The sequence below is a fragment of the Rana temporaria genome, chromosome 7 (assembly GCF_905171775.1).
Source record: "Rana temporaria chromosome 7, aRanTem1.1, whole genome shotgun sequence".
Lineage (NCBI taxonomy): Eukaryota > Metazoa > Chordata > Amphibia > Anura > Ranidae > Rana > Rana temporaria.
The window spans coordinates 113,385,897-113,405,652 of record NC_053495.1 but is presented as its reverse complement, the minus strand read 5'-3'; the positions used below and the strand labels follow the sequence as shown (position 1 = coordinate 113,405,652).

General features: G+C 41.5%; 1 protein-coding gene across 1 annotated transcript in view; it reads left to right on the top strand.

The window, feature by feature from the left end:
* The window catches only part of LOC120946211 (fibronectin type III domain-containing protein 7-like), a 63,716-nt gene that overhangs the window by 14,167 nt on the left and 29,793 nt on the right, over positions 1-19,756 (top strand). The window contains exons 4-7 of the mRNA XM_040361032.1: positions 3,276-3,530; positions 8,176-8,445; positions 14,612-14,872; positions 18,505-18,765. Coding sequence (XP_040216966.1) covers positions 3,276-3,530; positions 8,176-8,445; positions 14,612-14,872; positions 18,505-18,765 — 1,047 coding nt within the window. The remainder of the gene's footprint in view (positions 1-3,275; positions 3,531-8,175; positions 8,446-14,611; positions 14,873-18,504; positions 18,766-19,756) is intronic.

The window sequence follows — 19,756 nt, the reverse complement described above, 5'->3', positions numbered from 1 at the left end:
TCCGAATTAATTAAGGTTGAATCTGTCATTGAAGGCTTATGGTGTCTGTCGAAAGTTCTAAGAAGATTCGACAGAGCAGCTAAACTGTAGGACGCTGCAATCGTACATTTCCAGTCAAATGTTCCGCCTACAAGTTATAGAAGAATTCTAATGTTGTATGACACTAGTAATAATTATATTTATAAATTATTATTACTAGTCAACCAACATTTGAATTCTTCTATAGCCTATTGGCCAAGCATTTGACCGAAAATGTACGATTGCGGCGTCATACAGTTTAGCTGCTTGTCGAATCTTCTTAGAACTTTCGACAGACACCAAAGGCCAGATTCACAAAAGAGATACGACGGCGTATCTCCTGATACGCCGTCGTATCTCTGTTTTCGGGCCGTTCTAACTATGCGACTGATTCATAGAATCAGTTACGCATAGTTTGCCCTAAGATCCGACAGGTGTAATTGAATTACACCGTCGGATCTTAGGATGCAATACTTCGGCCGCCGCTGGGGGGAGTTTGCGTCGTAAACCAGCGTCGGGTATGCAAATTAGCAGTTACGACGATCCACGAAGATTTTTCCCGTCGTTACGTTGGCACAAGTCGTAGATTCCCGTCGCAAAGTTAAGCAATGTTTTTCATTGCTTAACCTTACACCAGCCATGTTAAAGTATGGCCGTCGTTCCCGCGTCGCTTTTGAATTTTTTTTCCCGGCATAAGTACGTTACGGACGTCGCGATTCACAAACACCTCGCGCCGCCGTAATTTTGCGCAAAGCACGTTGGGAAAAATGCAAACGGAGCATGCGCAGTACGTCCGGCGCGGGAGCGCGCCTAATTTAAATGGTACCCGCCCCATTTGAATTGGGCTGCCTTGCGCCGGACGTGTTTACGATACACCGCCGCAAGTTTCCAGGTAAGTGCTTTGTGGATCGGGCACTTAGACTGAAAACTTGCGGCAGTGTAACGTAAACGGAGTACATTGCGCCACCGCAATTGTACCTGAATCTGGCCCCATAAGCCTTCAATGACAGATTCCACATTTGTATGTTTTTCGCTGCTTCATTGAATCTTCGTCATTCATGTCGAATGGTCTACCCCAACACTGTTTCTATAATGTCAAATCTTTCCTCTATGTAGAATAATCTTGGACTAATAGAGTTAGGTTAGGCACATTCGGCCACAGGTTCGATAGACAAAGATTGCTATTGTCAGCGTCATGTCGAATCTACTATCTATATCGATCTGTTGTAGCAACGAAAACGAAAATAAAGCCTTTTTTTAAGTTGGATCTTTCAGGTTTCGGATTCTGCGCATTCGTTTTTGTTTGTTAAAACAATAACGAAAATACCCAAAATTCGGACGAAAATGAATGCACATGTCTAACGTAATGTGCACCTGTTGGTCCACTGGACAGATTAGGGCAAACTTGTCTACTATTTGCATGTAAGCAAGCCTCCTATTGTGGCCATCATGAGGGTTCCTCCTCTCCTGCTTCGATTTTTATTAATTTTATACAATATATTCAAGATTATGACAGAATATACTTCTAGGGCCGAAACAACTAATCGATTAATCGACAACTAATCGATTATGAAATTAATCAATAACAATTTTCATAATCGATTAATCGGCCAGTAACATAATAGGGTTAAAAAAACTAAAATTATCCCTTTATAGTACAAAAAAGCAAATGGCTACTGTAAATATTACTTTCACTGTCCCACAGTAAAAAAATGAACCCCTTACAGTAGTGATTATTTGCTCTTTTTGTACTTATTTTAGTTTTTTTAACCCCATTATGTTACTAAACATCTCAGGCCCCGTACAGGATCTCGTCGGGCCAAAGGAGAACATGTTCTCTATTTTCTCGTTAGTCAATGGGAAAAGTTGGCTCGCTGAGATCCTCGGCGGCTTCACAAGGAACTCGACGAGCAAAACGATATGTTTTGCCCGTCGAGTTTCTCGGACGTGTGTACGGGGCCTCAGGCCTGGGTTCACACATCTGTTTTTTGGTGCTTTTTGCAGAAACACACTACAGCTCATTTACATGTTTTCCTATGGGACACGTTCACATCCATGATTTTTTTTCAGCTGGAAAGGGCAAGGACTTTTTAACGCAAAACGGTGCTATTTTTTTTTTTTTTTGGTTCAATATACTTCAATGGAGAAGCTGCAGAAAAGCATGTAATGTGTTTTTGCGGCAATTTGTGTTTTGTAATCTGCCCAACAACAAATTGGCCCAAAAAAAATAAAAAATCCAATTTTTTTTAAGGCTATTATCCGATTAATCGATTAATCGAAACAATAATCGGCCAACTAATCGATTATGAAAATAATCGTTAGTTGCAGCCTTAGATACTTCAACATGTGAAGGATGCCACAAGCAACTGATGCTGCTACTCAACCAGATCAACATCTGCCCTATTTTTAAAATTGGTGGGCAAATGTTAATTGGTAAAAGCTTGCATGTACAGCAATGTACCATCTACTGTAGGTTATTAGAATTTGCAAAGTCAACTTGGAACTCCATGACTCAACTGCCTACATTGTGCTTTCAAATAGTCTTTGAGTCTCAATGACATATAATAACTTTGTAAGCTGTATTTATTATATATATACGGTATTTATCGGCGTATACCGCGCACTTTTTTGCCCTGAAAATCAGGGCAAAATCGTGGGTGCGCGGTATACGCCGATACCCGCTTTCCCGCGCCGAGTTTGAATACTGCGCCGACATATACCGAGCGCAGTACACTCGTGTATTGTTGGGCAGTCTCGGGTCCTCTCGCGCTGACAGGACGTCAGCGTGAGAGTAGCCGAGCCTGCCCGACAATACACGAGTGTACTGCGCTCTGTATATGTCGCCGCAGTATTCAAACTCGGCGCGGGAAATGAGCGGGGAGGACGCGAGGATGCCGCAGAAGGACGCCGAACCCGACGAAGAGGACACCCGAAGCCGCAGACGGACGCCGGACCCGACGAGGCCGCCGATGGACGCCGCACAAGACACCAAAACTGTAAGTACAACAAAAACTTTTTTCCACAGGAATTCGGGGCAACTTTAGGGGTGCGCGCTATACGCGGGAGCGCGATATACCCCAATAAATACGGTATTTGATTATAAACATGGTTAAAGCAGAATATATGTACCATTGATGTTTCGATGTTAAGTAAACAGTATAATGTTATTTGATTCAATACATAGAATTTATTGCATCATCATAACATTTACAGTAAAAATAACACTCTACCTATCTACTGTGTTTTTTTTTTTTTAGTGACAGCCACTCCAGAGATTGCTACAGCAAATGGTATATCCAGCTCTGAAATAACAGTTGGATGGTCTTCCGTGGTTGGGGTGGACTTCTACTTTCTTATGGTGTCACTCGGGAAAGACAGTATTAATCGCACATACAAAGCCCTGAACTGCAGCATTGGAGATCTTAAACCATCGTCTCTCTACAGCCTTACTCTCTATGGTGTGAATTCAGCTGGATCAAGTGCAGCTAGCAAGCGCATAACTGTTCTCACATGTATGTATCAATGCCTTCTACATTCACAATGTGGAAAACATCAAGTCAGTTTTAAAGGCAGCCTGAGAGATTAGAAATATAATAGCTGCCAAAGGTGACTTGTTGTTAAAGGTGCAGAATCTGAGCCTGTCATCCTGCTCCTCACTTTACTTTACTCATCCATTTGCCAGCACCATTTTTCTTCTTTGTAAGGGCAACAACTAATGATTTTATCATTTTCAAATTTTGTGAAGAAAGGGGATGAAAAAATGTTCCTGAAACATACCCTTTTTTTAAATACCTACCATGACATGGCAGTTAAAGTGTATGACAAAATAAATAAAATATATGTAGTATACCTTTGCAATATATCCACATTTCCCCATGTCCAACTGTTCAAGAAAGCAAAAATGGCAGCTGTCTAAATCAATTTATAGCTTGCGAGATAAAGGTGCAAGTACAGTAAATAGGGCAATTAACAAACATATGTATGAATATTACCCTTGTTAGCTATGCATTGATTTAGGCAGATGTCATTTTTGCTTTGTTGGATTTGATGCATACACATACTGGGGGTCTTCGGCTGTCTTAAAGCGGGAGTTCACCCATTTCTCCCCTTAGCTTCCTGCTCGTTCGGTCTAGGGGAATCGGCTATTTGTATTAAAATATGAGCTGTACTTACCCGTTTTCGAGATGCATCTTCTTCCGTCGCTTCCGGGTATGGGTCTTCGGGAGCGGGCGTTCCTTCTTGATTGACAGGCTTCCGACGGTCGCATCCATCGCGTCACTCGTAGCCGAAAGAAGCCGAACGTCGGTGCGGCTCTATACTGCGCCTGCGCACCGACGTTCGGCTTCTTTCAGGAAAATCGTGACGCGATGGATGCGACCGTCGGAAGCCTCTCGGAAGACTGTCAATCAAGAAGGAACGCCCATTCCCGCAGCCCATACCCGGAAGCGACGGAGAGGGTGCATCTCGTAAACGGGTAAGTACTGCATATATTTTAAAACAAATAGCCGATTCCTCTAGAGAAAACGAGCAGGAATCTAAGGGGAGAAAGTGCCCTCTAAGGGTGAACCCCCGCTTTAAGTGAGTTTGGGCTTCTAGTGTGTCAGAAAATGGCAGTGGTGACCTACCAAGCTGCAATGCAGCATTAATACCATCAGTCAGGTGTAATCAGTGCATTACAATTTGGCTTCAAGTGGGAGATTTACAAAAACTGGTGCACACTGAATCTGGTGCAGCTATGCATAGTAACCAATCAGCTTCTAACTTCAGCTTGTTCAATTAGGCTTTGACAATAGAACCTAGAAGCTGATTGGTTACTATGCACAGCTGCACTAGATTCTGTGTGCAGTAGTTTTAGTAATGCCACACAATTACTACAATTAGTACACACAATCCGAAAATCGGATGACAGATCGTCCGACTTTTTCCATTTACTAGTCGCAAATAGAAATTGAACAGGTTGCTAAAGTCACAAAAATTCTCGTATGACAGAAAAAAAAAAATCGGAAGTGATGTCATGTGTTGTAATGTATTTGTGTTGTATTTTCGGACGACAACTGTACTGACGAAACGAAAATCGGACAATCTGGTATCGTACGAGGAAAATTTTCGCGCATGTCCGATAAAATAATATCAGATGAACTGTCATGATCGGCTCACGGAAGCCCAGTACAAACGATCCAATTATCGGACGATTCTTCCTCAGACGAAATTTTTCGTACAATATTCGGATCGTGTGTACATGGCATTAATCTCCCCCAAGTGTGTTCAATCTTTGTTTGGACATAGACTGGTTCTATTTAGAATGTAAAGTAAAGCTTATATCTTCCTCAAGATGGGAAGGAAGATATGTTAGTTTAAAAAGGAGAGAATTGGACAGTTTCTCTTGTGGAAGAATGAACGTTTAGAATGCCTGGAAACATTCATATAAGGGATTTGAAATCAGATTGAGCCTAGGTTCACACTGCTGCGAATTCAAAATCGCGGTAAAATGCGCGATTTTACTGCGATTTCGCGGCCGCGATTTTGCCGCGATTTTGCCGCGATTTGCCGCGATTTCGGCCGCAATTTAATGTAAATCGCGGCCAGAAATCGCAAAAAGTAGTACAGGAACTACTTTTTGAAATCGCAGATGCGGCGTCGCACTGATTAGGACAGTGCCATTGCCGACAATTGTCGCCGATTTGAGATGCGATTTGACATGTCAAATCGCATCTCAAATCGTTCCAAATCGTACCCAGTGTGAACCAGGGCTGAAATGCAGCAACAATGAGTTTTCTCTACAATAGTTTGTGGTTCTAACTTTTCCTATAAAGTTGTTACAAAGGTGACGCTGTGTACTCTAACCTAGTGAGTCGGAAAGAGATTTGACTTTGTGGCAAAGTAGATTTCAATCCAAACTTTACATGTTTGCAGTTCACTGAATGGGCAAACTGAATGGCGGCTGTATGACTACTGCCATCAAAAAAAAATATGCTTTCTGCTCCTTGGTTACTTGGACACTGGCAACAGCCTGCTTCAGAGCAACCAAGGGTGATGTATGGACCAGCCGCTGGCATCCTAGCAACCTATGACATAATTGGTTGCTAAGATATCATCAGCAGTTGACTTGTCTTTTTATAGCTGGGAGATGCACCCCATTCATTGTTATTAACAATAAATCTAACTCAATGGACAACATGATAAATGATTTAGACTTAGATTTTTTTTTTGTGGTGTCCATTTACTATTTTACTGTTTTTGAGAATGAGTAACCCAGAGTACTATGCACCACTTACTGGTTTACTCAGGGGTTCAGACATCTGGGGCCCACTTATTTTCAGATTGTGATAAGTCCTCTCCCCCTCAGACCCCCGCATCCACTGGGCCAAGAATGTGGAGAGGAGGCCCTTGTCCCTATCATGGGGAGCAGGTGCTTTGCCAGGGAAGGAGTCCTGGCAAGGTGCCCTCCCCATGTTAAGGGTGTGTGGCCTGGTTCATTACCCCTCCTTTCCTGGACAGTCAAGCTGCCTGTTTGGATAAGGGTCCGGTATAGATTTTCGAGGAGAGGCTTGAGGGTTGGTTATTTTTGGTGCAAGGAAATGGGTAGATGTTAAAAGAAATCCCAGGACACTTTTTCTTTGTAAATATCATTTTTGTTTAGTGCATTATACAGAAACGCCACGTCATTTGCAGATTTAACCACTTAAGACCCGGACCAATATGCAGGTTAAGGACCTTGCCCCTTTTTGCGATTTGGCACTGCATCGCTTTAACTGACAATTGCGCGGTCGTGCGACGTGGCTCCCAAACAAAATTGGCGTCCTTTTTTTCCCACAAATAGAGCTTTCTTTTGGTGGTATTTGATCACCTCTGCGGTTTTTATTTTTTGCGCTATAAACAAAAATAGAGCGACAATTTTGAAAAAAAAATATAAAAAAAAAATGTTTTTCTTCAGTTAAGGCCGAAATGTATTCTTCTACCTATTTTTGGTAAAAAAAATTGCGCAATTTGCGCAAAATTTATAGCGTTTACAAAATAGGGGATAGTTTTATTGCATTTTTATTAATCATTTTTTTTTACTACTAATGGCGATGATTAGCATTTTTTTTCGTGACTGCGACATTATGGCAGACACATCGGACACTTTTTTTTTTTAAGTGTATTTTGTGCGTGTACTCGAGAGAGGAGCCGGACTGCAGGAGTTGGGAGTAGGCAGGCCTCCCCCAGAGGCAATCTGCCACCTTTCTCCATGCCCCGGGTGGCAATGGTGGGTGTGTGAGGGGGTCCTCCCACACAGCCCGCCCTACCTGCTCCGCTTTGAAGCCCAACGGGGCAGAGGGACTCCCTATAAGGGAGTGAGAGGATCTAGCCCGCTCAACCAGCCCCGTTAGTCCTTCGCCTCTCTTTTTAGAGACTGCGTGGTCAAAGTGCGTGCATGTTACATCGGACACTTTTGACACATTTTTGGGACCATTGTAATTTTCACAGCGAAAAGTGCTATAAAAATGCACTGATTACTGTGAAAATGACAATTGCAGTGAAAGGGTTAACCACTGGGGGGCGCTGTAGGGGTTAAGTGTGACCTCATGTGTATTTCTAACTGTAGGGGGGCGGGGCTGGATGTGTGACGTCAGTGATCGTCGTTCCCTATATCAGGGAACAGACGATCACTGACATTGCCACAGAGAAGAACAGGGAAGGTTTGTTTACACACACCTCTCCTCGTTCTTCAGCTCCTGTGACCTGATCGCGGGACACCAGCGGCGATCGAGTCCGCGGGGTCCCGCGGGCACGGTCACAGAGCTTCGGACCGGGTCGCGAGCGCGCCACTCACGGCTGGGCTCTTAAAGGGGACGTATATATATGTCCATGTGCCCAGTCGTGCCATTCTGCCAACGTATATCGTCGTTCGGCGGTCCTTAAGTGGAATGTTAGCGTGTTAGCAGTATTATGTTTTTTTTCAAGGGTATGTTTGCGGAAAAAAAAATGTTTGCATTGGTACATGTCCCCCCCATGGCACTGCCCAGCTACCCACGTCCTTTTTTCTCAAAAGCCTTAGAAAATGTTTAAAGTGTGCTAAATACAATTTCATATTGTTTGCATTTAACAAAAAAATATATGTAATTTGGGATACCTTGCTAACTTTGTGGCATATTAATGTCTTTTTTTTTATATTAGTGACCCCTCCACCAACAAATGTCTCTGTAACCACAATTTCCAGTTATGCGGTGACATTAACGTGGTCAAGTGTTGATTATGCACTGATGTATGGGATCTTTGTTTATGAAGTTGGACTGAGTCCCAGTCTGGCATATATCAGGAAGACTACTTCCCTTGTCATCACACTGGATAATCTGCTACCCTGCACTCACTATATGTTTGCCTTGACGTCATATAATTGGTTTTACACAGCTGGGCAGGAGAATCAAGTGCTATATGAAACTGGAAGTAAGTTCATTTATATTTTGCTATCATTTAAATGCCAGAGGAAAACACATTGATAATAAACAACATGTCAGTGGAATGGCATGGAAATCTTATTACTGTAAATGAATAGTGATGACGATGCTGACATAAAGTGCAGTACCCTCATTTACATTAGTCAACTCTTTTTTAAACATCATTCTTTTAGTATTATGTTACTAGTCACGTTTTGGTGAAGGAACTTTTTGTCCCAAAATGGTTACTCTGAGCCTCAGAGGCCGTATCATCCACAAGGCTAACTAGGCAGGATCCTAGGGCCCAGTGGATATGTATGGGGCCCAGCTATTTAATTCATGACTCTACAGTAATATTGCAATTAGTCAAAACTATGCATATGCCTGTCACTTCACAAGGGAGGAGACGCACCTGTAAGTAGTTGGTATCTGATAAAGCTATCCAGGTACTTGTAATACAAATTGGTCAGCTTTTCTGTACCTATAACAGTCATTATCAGTGTTACTCAAAGGGGGTGCAAACCTGATACAGTACCTTGTCATGGGCCCTGTTCTGTCCTAACCTGTCTCTGATATATCTGCATGATCTCAGAGGGATATTATTACCTAACCAAGTTTTACCAGCACTTGTAATTTGATTTTTATTACCTAAAATTATGGTGCAATGGTGGGTGTGTTAATAGACTGTAATATGTTGGTTAGTGTCATGTCAATGAGGTAGAATTTTCAAAAAGTGAATTTGGTCATTACCGTTTTTTAAAAATCTTGATATCTAAGGTGACTTACTGAAAATTCCGGAAACAGACACTCCAGTCATAGTTAATAAGCAGTGAATTAAGCTTCACCTTTAGCAGCCCACCTTCCCTAAAGGTAAGCAAACTGAGGCCCCGTACACACGACCGAGGAACTCGACGTGCCAAACACATCGAGTTCCTCGGCCAGTTCAGCCCTGAAGCCGCCGAGGATCTCGGCGGGCCGAGAGCTCCCATAGAACAATGAGGAAATAGAGAACATGTTCTCTATTTCCTCGCCGAGGTCCTCGTCGGCTTCCTCGGCCGAAAGTGTACACACGACCAGTTTCCTCGGCAGAATTCAGCCAGAAACTCGGTCGGAAGCTGAATTCTGCCGAGGAAACTGGTCGTGTGTACGGGGCCTTACATGTACTAGGTTGCCCCCAGGGCTTAATACACACAACTATATACTCTTACTATAGACTTTTGCTGCTGGACCCAAGGTAGAAGAGAGTAGATGTACCATATAGTGATGGGGGGAACAAGCTGGAAACCACACTGGAGAAGTCAGGACTGGTGGCTGGCAGCAGGCATAAGCAGTGAAGGTATCAAAGGTCTGGGCAGGCAGCACACTGTAGAGGTATCTGTATATCACAAATACTCTGAGCCAACTACCGTATTTATCGGAGTATAATACGCACAGGCGTATAACACGCACCCTAACTTTAAGATAGAAGTTTCAGGAAAAAAACTTTCCACAGCCCCCTGCGTATAACACACAGGCACAATTTACCCTCTATTCTGAGGTCTCATACACACGACCGAGGAACTCGTCGTAAATGAAACATCGTGTTCCTTGTTAGGCTTGTCGAGAAACTTGACAAGCTTTCTTTGCGTACACACTGTCAAGACCAAATCTCCTCGTTCTCAAACACGGTGATGTACAACACATACAACGGCAGGGGAAGTTCGATTCCACTGGCACAACCCTTGGGGCTGCTTTTGCTAATCTCATGTTACTGTGTGTTAAGTAAAAGTTTGGTAAGAGACGATTTGCACTTTTTAGACTGTTACACCGTGACAAATGTGTTATCTCCATTACTTTTACCGAAGGTGCGCTCCCGTCTCATACTTTATTCTGAGCATGCGCGGGTTTCTTAGCATACACACGAACGTGTTTCTCGTCGAAAACCAGCCCGACAAGGAACACGACGAGGAAATTGAGACTCCCGTTGAGGAAAAAGAGAACTTGTTCTCTTTTTTTCTCGTCGAGTTCCTCAACAGTTTTCTCGATGAAAAACATACACACAACCGCTTTCCTCTGCAAAAAAGCTCTGCAACCAAGTTTCTTAAAGGATTCTGTCGAGGAAAACGATCGTGTGTATGAGGCCTCAGGGTAAAAAAGTGAGTGTTATACGCCAATAAATACAGTAAGTCATCTCTGGGCACGATTTTATATTTAAGGGTCTTCACTCCCTATTCATAGAACTAATATATTGACTATATATTATCGAAAAGTAACTGAGATAACACTTTGGATAATTAATATAATTAGGCTTTTTCAATAAAAAAGTCTGAACCATCTGCATACTCCTTGTGAAAGCCAGGTTCTGTTTTCTCTCATATGCGAACACTGAAAAGAGTACATATTTTGGAAAAGTTGAGATTTGTTCAGCTGAGATATTCTGAACTTTGTATACCTAATGGAAATTAACTGCTTTCACACTACAATCCAAGTAAAGTAAATTCCTTATATCAAGAATTTATGATTGAGTTGTGATTTTGGCAGGATTTGGTGATTACCCTGGCACGGAAGGGGGAGTGGATTGTTATTATAAATTACAAAGTAGAGATGGAAAGGTTACTATCTGATGTTGGCTATGACCCACAATTATTTTTGGTATGATAAAAATTCTACCTCCAGTCTAAGGGAGTAGGTATAGGAGAAAAATATGCCCCTAGTGTGGCCAATATTGCATGGCCACCTGGGAGAAGGAGAGTTTTAGTTCAGTTTTTTTGGTAAAATTCATTTTTACTGATACATTTTTGATGATATATTCATCATTTGGAAGTGATGTCTAGATTTTTTGGGGACTCTTGAAAAATATTTATAATATTGTTTAATATTGTAATACTATTGTTTTTGTAATTTTTGTAATTGATCAGGTAGTCAAACACTGGAGGGGGTCTGATCTGAGAAAATAAATATCAAAGAATGAAACCAAGTGGATATTTTTATTGTATACATTGGGCCAAATCCTCAAAAGAGATACAACGGAGTAACTGCTGTTACTCCGTCGTATCCCTGGTCCTAACTATGGAACTGATCCACAGAATCAGTTTTCCATAGTTAGGGAGAAGATCCGGCATGTGTAATTGAATTACACTGCCGGATCTTAGGAAATGCCGCCTCGGGTATGCAAATTAGCACTTACGGAGATCCACAAAGCTTTTCAGCTTCGTTTTTTCTCCGTAAGTATTAAGTTGCATACGCAAAATTAGGGCTGCTTTTACAAGGTGTAAAGTTAGTACACCATGTAAAAGCAGACCCTTCTGTCTAGCGACGCGTTTTTTTTTCGAATTTGAATTTTTTTTTTCGGAATCGCCCCCATGAAATGAGGAACGCCTTGCGCCGGCGGAATTTAAGTTACACGGCCAGAAATTTCTAGGTAAGTGCTTTGTGGATCGGGCACTTAGGTAGAAATTTTAAGGCAGTGTAACCTAAATTAGAATTTCGCCGTTACGCCGGGTCTTTGTGGATTTGGCCCATTGTGCCCCAAAGGTTTAAATATAGATGTTGATTTAAAGATTAATGTTCTTTTGATGATGTTTTATTTTATTTTGTTCAGTCGGATGTTGCTGGCAAGGATGCAATATATTAATGTACACTAAAGTATATCTTTTGTTTATGATCAGTGATGCGTTGATGCTTCAGGTGGACAGCATTTCCAGTTATAGTTTCCCTACTGTAGGGGGAACTTTTGGTCTATTTGGCACAACATGGCATTATTGGTGTAACACAACAAAGAAATTATGTGGGTATATTTGGAGAATGGCACTTCACAAGGGGTTTACATCAACAGGATGGTACATGTTGGGTAATGTTTTTTCCTTCTGATGTCATCACACACGAGAGTCTGTGTATACATTTTCATACTAGGAAGCAGTGTGGTCCTCTGAAACAAATACAAGCTTTATTTTCCTGCTGCTACCGAATAGCACCTGATTATTATTTGAGTGCAACTTTAGTGTATTTTAAAGCGACATTTAATAAAGATGTTGTGCGTTGAATCTATATCTTGTTCCCTTCTATGATGCTTGTGTAGCGGATGGTTGCTACTAGTTACTAACATCCACCATATCACCCTGCTGCCAGACCTCCATCTTTCACCTCAGAGTCAGACAATGAACATTAATTTGTGTTGTTTTGTTTTTGTTTATTGGGGGATATAACTTGGTTGGGGGAAAGGGAATATGGGATGCCCACAGAACGAATTGCTTTGCCATCATATTTAAAGAACTTGGTAGATTAGGTTGAGCCTTGAAGAACTGATGAACGCTAACATTTACAGTCACTTCCACTGCATAACCCATGCAGACTATTGCTCCTCCTCTGCATCAACTACTGCAGACTATTGCTCTCAGGACTTCTCTCCTGCTGCACAAAACTTCCACTGTAAACTATAAAGTCTTCCTGTCCCATCATCTTCACTTGAACAATCCCAGATCCTGGCTGTAAATTGTTGTGTTGTTACTAGGCCAGAGGCCTGCAGTACCTCTCCCCGGCGGCCTAGTAATTTAGCAGCTTGCATTAGTTGGTGGACTACTGATCCCAGCTAGCCAAACTTGCAAATTCTGCCCACGCAAGCTGCATCGATTTGACACGAAACCCACAGTCTCTCCTTTGGCCGCGCACCCAGCTCCCCTGGCATGCCTTTTTCAGAAATCCACTGTGTCACACTCATGACCTTCTCCTGCCCCGAGTCCATGATGGAGAACTTTAACTGGACATGCGTTCCAATAGCTTCTCCAGCCCCTCTGTTCCAGGACACCTCCTCCATGACCGTGTAAGGATGAGGCTTCCTCCCAGCTCTCCCAGGCTCCTCTGCTGGGTCTCGCACCCCCCCAGATTTGGATGGGCCCCTGCTGCTATCTAGCACTCTATTCTCCATGTCTCCCAGCCAACAACTCCCTTCCAGTGGGCTCAACCTGAGCTTATACGGGAGGCCTGCCCCCTGCCAATTCCAGTTGGGGATTGGTCAGGGCCCCTGACATGAGCTACCTGTCACTCCAGTCCTGTGCCCTGCCACTCTTCCAGAACATTCCTGGAAGCAGGGAAGGTACCCCAGAACTAAAGCAAAGGTGGTCACACCCACTGCTACACTAACCACTCCCTGCCCCCAGATCAAAACAAGCAGACCTAGCCTGAAGCATAGGCCTGCCCAAATGTACCTGTGCTGGCAGCTTACTTCACAAAAATCCTCACTCTAGCACCTACCTATGCTAGAGGGTGCTACATTTGGGATGGAGTATTATTTGGGAGGTGTTTAATGGTCAAAGATGGGCACATGTAGGATAAGGAGTTTTTTTGTCTATGCTGTTTAATAATTTATGAGTCAATGCTATGAAGTGAGCATATCATAGGGGAACCTTTGGGAATGGATTATTACCAAATTATTATTTCATCTTTCTTCAGGACTATCTGGGTGTACCATAACCCTGATTGGATCATATTTACATTTTCTCACTTCAGCATTTTAAAATTGATTTAGTGGATTAAATTAAAACCATATCAGCTAATACTTTACTTTATGGATTTAACATATATTATTATTATTATTAATAATTATTATTATTATTATACAGGATTTATATAGCGCCAACAGTTTACGCAGCGCTTTACAACATCAGGGAAGACATTATAGTTACAATACAATTTAATACAGGAATGATCAGAGGGCCCTGCTCATTAGAGCTTACAATCTAGAAGGGAGGGTGAAGTGGAACAGAGGGTAGTAGATGTGGGGGGTGATCAGGTGGGCAAAGTTCAAATACAGTTGTTAGATGTGGGTAGGATAGGCTTCTCTGAAGAGGAGGGTTTTCAGGGATCCTCGAAAAGCTAAAAGAGAAGGATATATATACATATATATATATATATATATATATATATATATATATATATATATATATATATTTTTTTTTTTTTTATTGATACTGTTAGCACTTAATAATGGATATATTTTGTTGTTTGTGCATTTACACTCCTTAGGTATCATGTAATAATGTCAATTTTGTTAATAATTATTCAGGGTTGACATTTTATGTACAGTATTTATTGTGTGATTTTCAGGGAAATAGCACTGTAGACAGTTTAAGATATACAATGCAAATATTTACACTAATAAAAAAAAAATCATTTCTGTTCCTCTTATTTTTTGTGAATAGAGGTGGCTTCTCCTCAGATCCTCAACATCCAATACAACAGCAATTTGGGCAATGCGTTAATATCCTGGACGTCAAGCTTAGGTGCCTCTTCGTATATGGTGACTGCAAAATCAGACACTAACTATGAGTCTTTGTGCACATCCACTTCCAACAGCTGTGAGATCCAAGGCTTAGTTTGTGAACAGAGATATACAGTAAGCATTGTTGCACTAACCAACAACTGTACCAGCAATACCAGTGAAGCATTAATTCTAGAAACAGGTATGCTAATCAAAGCATAAGTTATTGTTTTTATGATATTGAATCATTACTACCAAGGGATGTGGCATTGTATTTTATCCACTTGTCAACCGTCTGATAGCATATTAACTGCTACAAGGCGGCCGCACTGTGCAGAATCACATATATATATATATATATATATATATATATATATATATATATATATATATATATATATGTGATTCTGCACTTCCGGGTAGGGGGCGCCGTCACACCACTGGCGTGCTGCTTCTGCTGTCACAGCTGAAGCCAATCACCGGGTGCCAGCGAATGGATGTGTGCTGGGAAAACACACAGAAAGGAGCTCTACCTTTGTAAACAAGGCAGAGCTCCGTTCTGACAGGGGGGAAGTAATGAATTTTCTTTCCCTGCAAAGCAGGGAATAAAATCCACCACTTTCCTTAGTAAAAGCACCTTGCACGGTACACAAAAACACTGGCTGGGCACACATTTAACCCTTTGATCACCCTAAATGTATAACTCCTTCCCAGCCTGTGTCATTAGTACAGTTATATTTTTAGCAATGATCACTGTATTAGTGTCACTAGCTCCCACACAGTGTCAGTAAGCTATATCACAGTCCCGCTATAAGTCGCTGATTGCAGCCATTACTAGTATATAAAATAAAAATAAAATACCAGTATATATCCCATAGTTTGTAGACACTATGGGCCAGATTCACATAGAATTGCCCAGGCACAGCGTATCAGAGATACGCTACGCCGCCGTATCTTACCTGGCTCTAAGTCGAATCCAGGAAGATTTTGCGCCGTAAGTTACGGCGGCGTAGTGTATCTCTCGGCGCGTATTTCAAATTGGGCGGGTAGGGGGCGTGATTCATTTAAATGAATTGAACTGCGCATGCTCCGTTTTGAAATTTCCCACCGTGCTTTACGCGAAATGACGTCGCACCGACGTAATTTTTTGAACTTAGACGTGAGTTACGTCCTTTCCTATTCACGGACGACTTATGAAAAAAAAAAAATTTCAAAATTCGACGCGGGAACGATGGCCATACTTTAACATGGCAAGTCTATCTATACGCCGCAAAATAGCAGCTTTAACTATACGCCGGGAAAAGCCGACTAGCGACGACGTAGGACAATGCGACGGCCACGCGTACCTTCGTGGATTGACTGAAAAAGCTAATTAGCATACCCGACGCGGAAAACGACTCAAACTCCACCCAGCGGGCGCATAAGTATTGCACCTACGATCCGAAGGCGCACGAAGCCGTACGCCTGTCGGATCGAAGCCAGAAGCCGTCGTATCTTGGTTTGAGGATTTAAACTAAAGATACGACGCTGCAAATTTGAAAGTACGCCGGTGTATCAGTAGATACGCCGGCGTACTTGCTCTGTGAATCTGGCCCTATAACTTTTTCGCAAACCAATCAATATACACTTATTGGGGATTTTTTTTATCAAAATAATTAAGCAAGAATACATATTGGCCTAAATTTATAAAGGAATTAGATTTTTTTACATTTTTTATGGGATATATTTTATAGCAAAGATGTCAGTCTTTTTTTGTTTATAGTGCATCATAATTCCTATCTTAGATAGTTGTCACAGAAATATTGGTCCCCAGTGGAGGACTTTACCTCATCTCTTGCTCTGGGTAGAACTCAAAATGTAACCCGTTTTTCTGTCTCAGTGACAACGGGTTAACCATCTCAACAAAGACAGCAATAAACAAAGACAAAGGGTCTTTACATACACTTGAAGAATTAACAGAATTTGTTAAAATTCATAATGGTAATGCTAAGCATGTTAGAAAGCCTAGCATGTTTTTCTTTTTAAATCATTTTTATTGACTAGTTCAAATAGAAGAAAAGCGATGGAACAATCCCATTGCAAAATGTTACAGAGTAAAGTACAAGAATTGTTGACAAGCTCCAAAACTAAGTTAAGTAGAGGGAAGGTTTGTTGTATCACATAACAAAAAACTTATATAGACTCATTTAATTAACCATGGAAATACATAAACGAGATTAGGGGCTGCTCAAGGTAAAATAATACTTTCTGTAGGGAAAGCCAGTTTAAAGCAGAGTTCCATCCAGAAATGGAGCTTCCCATGACCCTCCGGCATCACATTTGGCACCTTTCAGGGGGAGGGGGGTGCAGATACCTGTCTAATACATATATTTGCTCCCACTTCCGGCAAAAGAGTGCCACAGAATTCGCGGCGAACTACGCCATGTCCGACCCCTCCTCCGTCCCACCCGCTGTCTTCTGGGAGACACACAGGTCCCAGAAGACAGCCAGCAAAGACCATTCAGAATGCGCAGCATGACTCGTGCATGCGCAAAAGGGAACCAGGCCGCGAAGCCGCAAGGCTTCACTTTCTGATTCCCTTACTGAAGATGCCGGCGCCTGCACACAAAACCGAGGGACGGGTCGGCTTCGGGTGAGGACATCGCGGGAGCCCTGGACAAGTAAATATGCTTATTTTAAAAGCAGTATTTGTAGCTGCTGACTTTTATTTTATTTTATTTTTTTCCGGCGGAAAAACAATTCTTATGAAGCTATAAATAATAAATAGCCAATGTGGATGGATTATAATGCTGTGGCACAAGAGATGAAGAGAAAGAGCATAATTTTCATATGGCGTGTCATAAATTAATTTCATAATACATTTGTATTTGTAAAAAAAAAAAAAAGGCTAGTTATTTCTATATTTACAAATAAAGAAAATCTGTTTGAAATTTAACCAAAAAGGCAAAATTAGTTTTTAGTCAATATGTTGGTATTCCAAACAACAGAGTACGTCTAATGCCCTGTACACACTAGTGGAATTCCAGTCGGAAAAAAGTCGGATGGTTTTTCTGACGGAATTCCGCTTAAGCCTGCCTTGCATACACATGATCACACAAAAGTTCGGTGAACTTTTGACTGCCAAGAACGTGGTGACGTAAAGGACTACGACGAGCTGAGAAAATTAAGTTCTATGCTTCTGAGCATGCGTCGATTTGTTTCCGAGCATGCGTCGGAATTTTGCGCGTCGGAATTTGTACACACGATAGGAAATTCTGATATGATTTTTTCCTGGCGGGAAAATAGAGAACCTGTCTATCTTTTTCCAGCAGTTTTTCCATTGGAAAAAGTCTGATGGAGCATACACACGGTCGGGATTCCCGACCAAAAGCTCTCATCTGACTTTTTCCAACGGGAAAACTGATCGTGTGTACGGGGCATGAGAATACATTTTTATTTACAATTTCAATATAAAAGCATCATCATAAAAGTAGAAATATACGTTAAAAGTATGTCTATAATAATTACATTCACTAGTCGTTGATAACAAGTTGTTATCAATAACATATAATCAAATAATAATTAACAAACATAAATCAAATTATAATAAAATTGACCAAAAACCATTATCGATATATTTTAAGAAATGGGCTTGATTTTATGAAATTTCACTTTTTTCATTTCTGAGAGAGAATTAATTTCTATTTAAAAATGCAAAGCTATAAACTGCAGTATAACGTATAAAAGCTGTGAGTTAAAAACTGTGCAATATCATTATTGGTGCTTTTAATATGATACTCAGCAAATAATCGTTTCTCCATATGTTGAGTTCATTATCTTTTTTGTGTTTTACAGCTCCATGTGCCCCCAAAAATGTGACCATAATTCGTGACTGTAGTATCAACACTGTAAACGTTTACTGGAATCCTGTTATTGGTGCTGTCAGGTACATTTCAAATGCTTTTGCACCTGATGGCAGTAAGGAGGAATGCGCTAACCAAGATACTTACTGTTTCTTCATGAACTTACTCTGTGGGACTGAATATGAGATCAGTGTGCTTGCCTTTAATGGTAAAATAAATAGCTCTGGTAGTCCAAGAATCAAAATAAGAACAGGTGAGAGAAACACCTGCTTGGTTGACAAGCACAATTATGTAAAAACACATCTAAACACATAAACAAATAAGCTCCTAATATACTACAGACAGTTTTTGTCCATTACTAGTGATTTCAACTGCATAGTTCGTTAATTGGTCAGCATATATAGTGTAAAAAAAAGTGCACCTGATTATTATTATTATAATACAGGATCAATATAGCGCTAACAGTTTACGCAGCGCTTTACAATATAAAGGGGCCAGTACAATTACAATACAGTTTAATACAGAAGGAATAGGAGCGGCACAAAAAGGTAAAAGCCGCAGGGGATGATTTGATGGAGGTGACTCAAGTACAGTTCTAAGGTGGAGGTGGGGGTTGGTTTCTTAAATAAGTGAGTTTTCAAGGATCACCTAAAGGTGGACAGTGTAGGAACTGACCAGACATACTGGGGTAGGGAGTTTCAGAGAGAGGCTCTGGAGAATTCCCGGAGGCAAGCATGGGAGGAGGAAACAAGGGAGCTAGAGAGCAGGAGGTCATGAGAGGAGCAGAGAGGACGATTTGGGAGATATTTGCAGATGAGGTTGATGACGTAGATGGAGCGATGCTGTGGATGGCTTTGTATGTTGTGGTTAGTATTTGGAATTTTATACAATGGGGTATGGAAAACCAGTGAAGAGACTGGCAGAGAGGGGCAGCAGTCAAGGATTGGTTGGTAAGGTGTATTCGTCCAGCAGCAGCATTCATCATAAGGGGATAGCCTGTGAAAACTAGGCCAGTGAGGATTGAGTTGCAGTAGTCAAGGTGGGAAACAACCAAGAAGGGAATAAGTTGTTTTGTGGTGTCATTAGTTACAAAGGAGCGAATTAGTTACAAAGCAGCGAATTCTAGAAATATTGAGAAGGTTAAGGCGGCAAGATTTAGCCAGTGATTGGATGTGGGGGCAGAAGGAGAGGTCACAGTCTAGGATTACACCTAGCACCCTGACATGTGTGAAGGAACCAATGGC